Genomic DNA, 10000 nt, shown 5'->3' with positions numbered 1-10000 from the left:
ACCTCTAGCACTGAGATGCAGTGCCTTAGACCGCTGTGATACAGCCTGGAATCAAACCAGGGTCTGTAGTTCCTCAGACCGCTGTGATACAGCCTGGAATCGAACCAGGGTCTGTAGTGACACCTCTAACTCTGAGATGTGGTGCCTCAGACCACTGTGATACAGCCTGGAATCGAACCAGGGTCTGTAGTGACGCCTCTAACACTGAGATGTGTTGCCTCAGACCACTGTGATACAGCCTGGAATCGAACCAGGGTCTGTAGTGACACCTCTAACTCTGAGATGTGGTGTCTCAGACCACTGTGATACAGCCTGGAATCGAACCAGGGTCTGTAGTTCCTCAGACCGCTGTGATACAGCCTGGAATCGAACCAGGGTCTGTAGTTCCTCAGACCGCTGCGCCACTCGGGAGCCCTTGAAGATCTTGATATTGAATATTGATATAATATTGCTATAAATAAACTGACACTCATTTTGAATTGTGACAATTGTATTGATTACACTAAACTGGTTTGAAGCCCTAGTTTAAAGCATAAACACTATGTTGAAATATCTATTCTGTTATTCAGAGTGGAGGAGTCATCATCATTGGAATAACAGATGTCAAAAGCTTTTCCGGGCAGGAAAAGATGAGGATTCAATTTCAATTGAATTTCTCCCCATTATTTAATACTGACACATTCTGGCACCAAATAGTCTACAACCGTTAAATGCTACTGTGTTCAAAATGGATGTTTTGTTGTCTGACTAGAACCCTGATCTGGCGGGTCTCTGAACTGAACTCTCTCTCTCTCTCTCTCTCTCTCTCTCTCTCTCTCTCTCTCTCTCTCTCTCTCTCTCTCTCTGTCTCTCTCTCTCTCTCTCTCTCTCTCTCTCTCTCTCTCTCTCTCTCTCTGTCTCTCTCTCTCTCTCTCTGTCTCTCTCTCTGTCTCTCTCTCTCTCGCTCTCTCTCTGTCTCTCTCTCTGTCTCTCTCTCTCTCTCTCTCTCTCTCTCTCTCTCTCTCTGTCTCTCTCTCTCTCTCTCTCTCTCTCTCTCTCTCTTTTCTTTCTCGTCGTTTCAGATATTTGGTTTTGGACAGATTTACTTCCGGCTTCACAATGAAGGACTCGCCAGACTATTTCATCGGTGTGTCCTCGTGGGAGCAACGATGGGAAATACGTCGACGGACTCTCACAACAGTTTCTGCATAGGAGATTGTGCTGAGATTATTCAATTGCCTGATGATATGAAATAATGTGTCTGTTTTGATGGTACTTCTAACGGTGTCTTTTACCCCCTTTAGACAGAAAACATCTGATTTGAAAAGATCTGTGATTGGTCGAAATACTAATTAGTGGAAAACATATGAGAAATTGGGCTGCCTGTGTAAAAAATTTCACCTAACAATGCAAGTCAGTTAAGAACAAATTCTTATTTACAATGAAGGCCTACTCCAGCCAAACCAGGACGACGCTGGGCCAATTGTGCACCGCCCTATGTGACTCCCGATCACGGCCGTAATGTGATACAGCCTGGATACATCCAGCATCCAGCTCATAGTTACATCCAGCATCCAGCTCATAGTTACATCCAGCATCCAGCTCATAGTTACATCCAGTATCCATCTCAGAGTTATATCCAGCGTCCAGCTCAGAGTTACATCCAGCATCCAGCTCAGAGTTACATCCAGCATCCAGCTCATAGTTACATCCAGCATCCAGCTCATAGTTACATCCAGCATCCAGCTCAGAGTTACATCCAGCATCCAGCATCCATCTCGAAGTTACATCCAGCATCCAGCTCATAGTTACATCCAGCATCCAGCTCAGAGTTACATCCAGCATCCAACTCATAGTTACATCCAGCATCCAGCTCATAGTTACATCCAGCATCCATCTCAGAGTTATATCCAGCGTCCAGCTCAGAGTTATATCCAGCGTCCAGCTCAGAGTTACATCCAGCATCCAGCTCAAAGTTACATCCAGCATCCAGCATCCAGCTCATAGTTACATCCAGCATCCATCTCGAAGTTACATCCAGCATCCAGCTCATAGTTACATCCAGCATCCAGCTCAGAGTTACATCCAGCATCCAACTCATAGTTACATCCAGCGTCCAGCTCAGAGTTACATCCAGCATCCAGCTCAGAGTTACATCCAGCTCAGAGTTACATCCAGCATCCATCTCATAGTTACATCCAGCGTCCAGCTCAGAGTTACATCCAGCATCCAGCTCAGAGTTACATCCAGCATCCAGTTCAGAGTTACATCCAGCATCCAGGTCAGAGTTACATCCAGCTCAGAGTTACATCCAGCATACAGGTCAGAGTTACATCCAGCATCCAGCATCCAGCTCATAGTTACATCCAGCATCCAGCTCATAGTTACATCTAGCATCCAGCTCATAGTTACATCCAGCATCCAGCATCCATCTCAGAGTTACATCCACTATCCAGGTCATAGTTACATCCAGCATCCAGCAAATAGTTACATCCAGCTCAGAGTTACATCCAGTATCCAGCATCCAGCTCATAGTTACATCCAGCATCCAGCTCATAGTTACATCCAGCATCCAGCTCATAGTTACATCCAGCATCCAGCTCATAGTTACATCCAGCATCCAGCTCATAGTTACATCCAGCATCCAGCTCAGAGTTACATCCAGCTCAGAGTTACATCCAGCATCCAGCATCCAGCTCAGAGTTACATCCAGCTCAGAGTTACATCCAGCATCCAGCATCCAGCTCAGAGTTACATCCAGCATCCAGCATCCAGCTCAGAGTTACATCCAGCATCCAGCGTCAAGCTCAGAGTTACATCCAGCGTCCAGCTCATAGTTACATCCAGCATCCAGCTCAGAGTTACATCCAGCATCCAGCTCAGAGTTACATCCAGCATCCAGCATCCAGTTCAGAGTTACATCCAGCGTCCAGCTCAGAGTTACATCCAGCGTCCAGCTCAGAGTTACATCCAGCATCCAGCTCAGAGTTACATCCAGCATCCAGCTCAGAGTTACATCCAGCATCCAGCTCAGAGTTACATCCAGCATCCAGGTCAGAGTTACATCCAGCATCCAGCATCCATCTCAGAGTTACATCCAGCGTCCAGCTCATTGTTACATCCAGCATCCAGCTCAGAGTTACATCCAGCATCCAGCATCCAGCTCAGAGTTACATCCAGCGTCCAGCTCAGAGTTACATCCAGCATCCAGGTCAGAGTTACATCCAGCATCCAGCTCAGAGTTACATCCAGCATCCAGCTCAGAGTTACATCCAGCATCCAGCTCAGAGTTACATCCAGCATCCAGCTCAGAGTTACATCCAGCATCCAGCTCATAGTTACATCCAGCATCCAGCTCATAGTTACATCCAGCATCCAGTTCAGAGTTACATCCAGCATCCAGCTCAGAGTTACATCCAGCTCAGAGTTACATCCAGCATCCAGCTCATAGTTACATCCAGCATCCAGCTCAGAGTTACATCCAGCATCCAGCATCCAGCTCAGAGTTACATCCAGCATCCAGCTCAGAGTTACATCCAGCATCCAGCTCAGAGTTACATCCAGCATCCAGGTCAGAGTTACATCCAGCATCCAGCTCAGAGTTACATCCAGCATCCAGCTCAGAGTTACATCCAGCATCCAAGTTGGACAGGATGCAGAAGTGCTTAAAAAAAACGAAAAAACACAGGTTTTAAATAAAATAAATGAAAAACAATGATAAACTTTTCCAACCGTCACAGAGGTCTTATATACATTCAGTGATACAGGAAGTGATAGGGCCCAGAGTCGTTCCTGATCAGACAAAACTCTACCAGTTTCTCTACCAAGAAATAATGGAACAGTGCTTTGGGGCTGAAGCCCCCTCAGCTAGAAGAGAAGAGACAGGAAGAGCTGGTCCTGGAACAGTGCTTTGGGGCTGAAGCCCCCTCAGCTAGAAGAGAAGAGACAGGAAGAGCTGGTCCTGGAACAGTGCTTTGGGGCTTCAGCCCCCTCAGCGAGAAGAGAAGAGACAGGAAGAGCTGGTCCTGGAACAGTGCTTTGGGGCTGAAGCCCCCTCAGCGAGAAGAGAAGAGACAGGAAGAGCTGATCCTGGAACAGTGCTTTGGGGCTGAAGCCCTTAGCTGGAAGTTTCACTCAAACAGAATAAAACTGATCTTAGATCAGTAATACTTCACCCTACTCCAACCTGCTCCTGTGGGAGTGGCCAGATCCACCTGAACCACACCTGTCTGTCAGCTGACGCAGTTGATGAGGTGACTGACCAATGAGGTGACAGGAGAGCCAATCAACACCTCGACACGCTCTCTCAACAAGGTTTGAGACAGATATTTGACCACTGTCTCTACAAGGTCTGGGTCAGATAATTGACAATCATGACCCTTGACTTATTTTCTGGAGGAAAAGGCCTTGTCAATTATTGTGATCATTTTGTGGTTTCTCTCTTCTCAGCTGTTCAGCAGAGGCAATGGAGACATCATTGAAGTCAGAGGAACCATGTCCTAACCCTCCTCCCTACTTCCTACCAGGTAAGACTCTACAGTACACCCTCCTCCCTACTTCCTACCAGGTAAGACTCTACAGTACACCCTCCTCCCTACTTCCTACCAGGTAAGACTCTACAGTACACCCTCCTCCCTACTTCCTACCAGGTATGAATCTACAGTACACCCTCCTCCCTACTTCCTACCAGGTATGAATCTACACCCTACTTCTTAGGTTTTAGTCAAGGGTGAAGGAGATGACATGAGGATCTCTCTCTCTCTCTTGTTGTTTCAGTCCAGGGTAAAGGAGATGACATGAGCATCTCTCTCTCTCTCTCTCTCTCTCTCTTGTTGTTTCAGTCCAGGGTAAAGGAGATGACATGAGGATCTCTCTCTCTCTCTCGTTGTTTCAGTCCAGGGTGAAGGAGATGACACGAGCACCTCTCTCTCGCTCTCTGTTGTTTCAGTCCAGGGTAAAGGAGATGACATGAGCATATCTCCCTTCACTCCTCCTCCTCCACCTGGTGCTATGGGTGGTAGCTTCATCAACCAGACCGCTACTGGTGAGTACACAAACACAGCCTTCAGACTGTTGATGATGGACACACAGCCTTCAGACTGTAGTATAATGATGGACACACACACAGCCTTCAGACTGTAGTATAATGATGCACACACACACAGCCTTCAGACTGTAGTATAATGATGCACACACACACAGCCTTCAGACTGTAGTATAATGATGCACACACACACAGCCTTCAGACTATAGTATAATGATGGGGACACACACAGCCTTCAGACTATAGTATAATGATGGGGACACACACAGCCTTCAGACTGTAGTATAATGATGGGGACACACACAGCCTTCAGACTGTAGTATAATGATGGACACACACACAGCCTTCAGACTGTAGTATAATGATGGACACACACACAGCCTTCAGACTGTAGTATAATGATGGACACACACACAGCCTTCAGACTGTAGTATAATGATGGACACACACACACAGCCTTCAGACTGTAGTATAATGATGGACACACACAGCCATCAGACTGTAGTATAATGATGGACACACACAGCCATCAGACTGTAGTATAATGATGGACACACACAGCCATCAGACTGTAGTATAATGATGGACACACACAGCCATCAGACTGTAGTATAATGATGGACACCCCCCCTCAGACAGAGGCTTGGGTTTAACCCCTTATCTAACCCCCTTGTTCTCTCAGGTGGTGCTAGTCCCCCCAGGCAGAGGTTTGTCCAGCACTATGAGACAGAGCTGGGTGATTCTCCTGGTCTCATCAGATGTCCTTCCTGTCAGAACCAGGTGATGAGTGATGTCACTCACCACGCTGGAACCTTCTCCTGGACCATGTGTCTGGTGTTCATCCTCTGTGGGTGAGGAGACACACACACTCCATCTGTTACACACACACACACACACACTCCATCTCTGTTACACACACACACACTCCATCTCTGTTACACACACACACACACTCCATCTCTGTTACACACACACACACTCCATCTCTGTTACACACACACACACTCCATCTCTGTTACACACACACACTCCATCTCTGTTACACACACACACACACTCCATCTCTGTTACACACACACACACTCCATCTTTGTTACACACACACACTCCATCTCTGTTACACACACACACACTCCATCTCTGTTACACACACACACACTCCATCTCTGTTACACACACACACACTCCATCTCTGTTACACACACACACACACTCCATCTCTGTTACACACACACACACACACACTCCATCTCTGTTACACACACACACACTCCATCTCTGTTACACACACACACACACACACTCCATCTCTGTTACACACACACACACACTCCATCTGTTACACACACACCCCCACCCTCCGTCTCAGCCCCACCCCCACCCTCCGTCTCAGCCCCACCCTCCACCCCCCAGCAGTAGCAGGTATACTGACTGTACTCTCCTGTCCCTCCAGGTTGTTGCTGGGATGCTGTCTGATCCCGTTTCTCTTCAGGAGTTTCAAGGATGCCCATCACACCTGCCCTCGCTGTCACATGGTCCTTCACATCCACAGGAAGAACTGTTGCCCCATGAGCTCTGAACCCTCCTCCCTGAACCCCCGCCTAGGGTCAGGGCACCCCGGTCACGCCTGATATGGAGGGGTGTGTGTGTGTGTGTGTGTGTATATAATGTGTGCATCCCAAACGGAACCCTACTCCCTATACAGTGCACAACTTTGCACTAGGCCCCATATGAGTAGGACCATAGGGCCTGGCTCTGACTAAAAGTAGTGCACTATATAGGGGAGACTGTAACAGGGCTTAGTGCACTATATAGGGGAGACTGTAACAGGGCTTAGTGCACTATATAGGGGAGACTAGCAGGGCTTAGTGCACTATATAGGGGAGACTGTAGCACATCTGACACAGGGCTTAGTGCCCTATATAGGGGAGACTGTAGCACGTCTGACACAGGGCTTAGTGAACTTTATAGAGGAGACTAGCAGGGCTTAGTGCACTATATAGGGGAGATTGTAGCAGGGCTTAGTGCACTATATAGGGGAGACTGTAGCACGTCTGACACAGGGCTTAGTGCACTATATAGGGGAGACTGTAGCAGGGCTTAGTGCACTATATAGGGGAGACTAGCAGGGCTTCTTAGTGCACTATATAGGGGAGACTAGCAGGGCTTAGTGCACTATATAGGGGAGACTGTAGCACATCTGACACAGGGCTTAGTGCACTATATAGGGGAGACTAGCAGGGCTTAGTGCACTATATAGGGGAGACTGTAGCACATCTGACACAGGGCTTAGTGCCCTATATAGGGGAGACTGTAGCACGTCTGACACAGGGCTTAGTGCACTTTATAGAGGAGACTAGCAGGGCTTAGTGCACTATATATGGGAGATTGTAGCAGGGCTTAGTGCACTATATAGGGGAGACTGTAGCAGGGCTTAGTGCACTATATAGGGGAGACTAGCAGGGCTTCTTAGTGCACTATATAGGGGAGACTAGCAGGGCTTAGTGCACTATATAGGGGAGACTGTAGCACATCTGACACAGGGCTTAGTGCCCTATATAGGGGAGACTGTAGCACGTCTGACACAGGGCTTAGTGCACTATATAGGGGAGACTGTAGCAGGGCTTAGTGCACTAAATAGGGGAGACTAGCAGGGCTTCTTAGTGCACTATATAGGGGAGACTAGCAGGGCTTCTTAGTGCACTATATAGGGGAGACAATAGCACGTCTGACACAGGGCTTAGTGCACTATATAGGGGAGACTGTAGCAGGGCTTAGTGCACTATATAGGGGAGACTGTAGCAGGGCTTAGTGCACTATATAGGGGAGACTAGCAGGGCTTAGTGCACTATATAGGGGAGACTAGCAGGGCTTAGTGCACTATATAGGGGAGACTGTAGCAGGGCTTAGTGCACTATATAGGGGAGACTGTAGCAGGGCTTAGTGCACTATATAGGGGAGACTGTAGCAGGGCTTATTGCACTATATAGGGGAGACTAGCAGGGCTTCTTAGTGCACTATATAGGGGAGACTATAGCACGTCTGACACAGGGCTTAGTGCACTATATAGGGGAGACTGTAGCACGTCTGACACAGGGCTTAGTGCACTATATAGGGGAGACTGTAGCAGGGCTTCTTAGTGCACTATATAGGGGAGACTAGCAGGGCTTCTTAGTGCACTATATAGGGGAGACTGTAGCAGGGCTTAGTGCACTATATAGGGGAGACTGTAGCAGGGCTTAGTGCACTATATATGGGAGACTGTAACAGGGCTTAGTGCACTATATAGGGGAGACTGTAGTTTGTCTGAGGCAGGGCTTATATCGTCTGGTCTCTAGCACCGCCTGTTGGTGTCTGAAACGGGGCTTATATCGTCTGGTCTCTATAGCACCGCCTGCTGGCGTCTGAAACTGGGCTTATATCGTCTGGTCTCTATAGCACCGCCTGTTGGTGTCTGAAACTGGGCTTATATCGTCTGGTCTCTAGCACCGCCTGTTGGTGTCTGAAACAGGGCTTATATCGTCTGGTCTCTATAGCACCGCCTGTTGGTGTCTGAAACAGGGCTTATATCGTCTGGTCTCTATAGCACCGCCTGCTGGTGTCTGAAACAGGGCTTATATCGTCTGGTCTCTAGCACCGCCTGTTGGTGTCTGAAACAGGGCTTATATCGTCTGGTCTCTATAGCACCGCCTGCTGGTGTCTGAAACAGGGCTTATATCGTCTGGTCTCTATAGCACCGCCTGTTGGTGTCTGAAACAGGGCTTATATCGTCTGGTCTCTATAGCACCGCCTGCTGGTGTCTGAAACAGGGCTTATATCGTCTGGTCTCTATAGCACCGCCTGCTGGTGTCTGAAACAGGGCTTATATCGTCTGGTCTCTAGCACCGCCTGCTGGTGTCTGAAACAGGGCTTATATCGTCTGGTCTCTATAGCACCGCCTGCTGGTGTCTGAAACAGGGCTTATATCGTCTGGTCTCTAGCACCGCCTGTTGGTGTCTGAAACAGGGCTTATATCGTCTGGTCTCTATAGCACCGCCTGCTGGTGTCTGAAACAGGGCTTATATCGTCTGGTCTCTATAGCACCGCCTGCTGGTGTCTGAAACAGGGCTTATATCGTCTGGTCTCTAGCACCGCCTGTTGGTGTCTGAAACAGGGCTTATATCGTCTGGTCTCTATAGCACCGCCTGCTGGTGTCTGAAACAGGGCTTATATCGTCTGGTCTCTATAGCACCGCCTGCTGGTGTCTGAAACAGGGCTTATATCGTCTGGTCTCTAGCACCGCCTGCTGGTGTCTGAAACAGGGCTTATATCGTCTGGTCTCTAGCACCGCCTGCTGGTGTCTGAAACAGGGCTTATATCGTCTGGTCTCTATAGCACCGCCTGCTGGTGTCTGAAACTGGGCTTATATTATCTGGTCTCTATAGCACCGCCTGCTGGTGTCTGAAACTGGGCTTATATTATCTGGTCTCTATAGCACCGCCTGCTGGCCTAATCTGTGATGTTACCTTTTAAACAATGTCTTTCTTTTTCAACGTGTTCTGTGAAGACTTAAAAATAATAAATCATGCTTTTTAAAACATGTCCCAGTTGATCTGTGTGTTATTAGGAATAACTTTTCAAAATGCTGAATTATATATAGTACCAATGAAAAGTTTTGGAACACCTACTCATTCCAGGATTTTTTATATTTTCTACATTGTAGAATACTAGTGAAGACATCACAACTATGAAATAACACACATGGAATCATGTAGTAACCAAAAAATTGTTAAACAAATCTAAATATATTTTATATTTGAGATTCTTCAAAGTAGCCACCCTTTGCCTTGATGACCGCTTTGCACACTCTTGGCATTCTCTCAACCAGCTTCATGAGGTAGTCACCTGGAATGCATTTCAATTAAACAACAGATGACCTTCGAGAGAGATACTCCACAGTGTTAAACAACAGATGATGACCTGGAGAGAGATACTCCA

The 10000-nt window shown here is 47.7% G+C and overlaps 1 protein-coding gene across 1 annotated transcript; it reads left to right on the top strand.

The window, feature by feature from the left end:
- The first annotated feature begins 4444 nt into the window (after window positions 1-4444).
- Window positions 4445-6654, top strand: LOC139370257 (lipopolysaccharide-induced tumor necrosis factor-alpha factor homolog). Its single transcript, XM_071109620.1, has 4 exons — window positions 4445-4505; window positions 4928-5023; window positions 5706-5874; window positions 6477-6654. Exons 1-4 carry the CDS (start codon window positions 4445-4447, stop codon window positions 6652-6654), a joined length of 504 nt encoding a protein of 167 aa, XP_070965721.1.
- Window positions 6655-10000: the final 3346 nt, after the last annotated feature.

The sequence above is a fragment of the Oncorhynchus clarkii genome, chromosome 17, assembly GCF_045791955.1.
Source record: "Oncorhynchus clarkii lewisi isolate Uvic-CL-2024 chromosome 17, UVic_Ocla_1.0, whole genome shotgun sequence".
In the NCBI taxonomy this organism is placed as follows: Eukaryota; Metazoa; Chordata; class Actinopteri; order Salmoniformes; family Salmonidae; genus Oncorhynchus; species Oncorhynchus clarkii.
This window is presented reverse-complemented; position numbering and strand designations above follow the sequence as displayed.

What these genes read in the sequence shown, in the direction of transcription:
- LOC139370257 (XM_071109620.1), top strand. Translation starts at nt 4,445, where the DNA reads ATGGAGACATCATTGAAGTCAGAGGAACCATGTCCTAACCCTCCTCCC. An exon ending in TCCTCCCTACTTCCTACCAG is followed by an intron (nt 4,506 to 4,927) that starts GTAAGACTCTAC and finishes CTGTTGTTTCAG; the next exon opens with TCCAGGGTAAAGGAGATGAC. An exon ending in CATCAACCAGACCGCTACTG is followed by an intron (nt 5,024 to 5,705) that starts GTGAGTACACAA and finishes TTGTTCTCTCAG; the next exon opens with GTGGTGCTAGTCCCCCCAGG.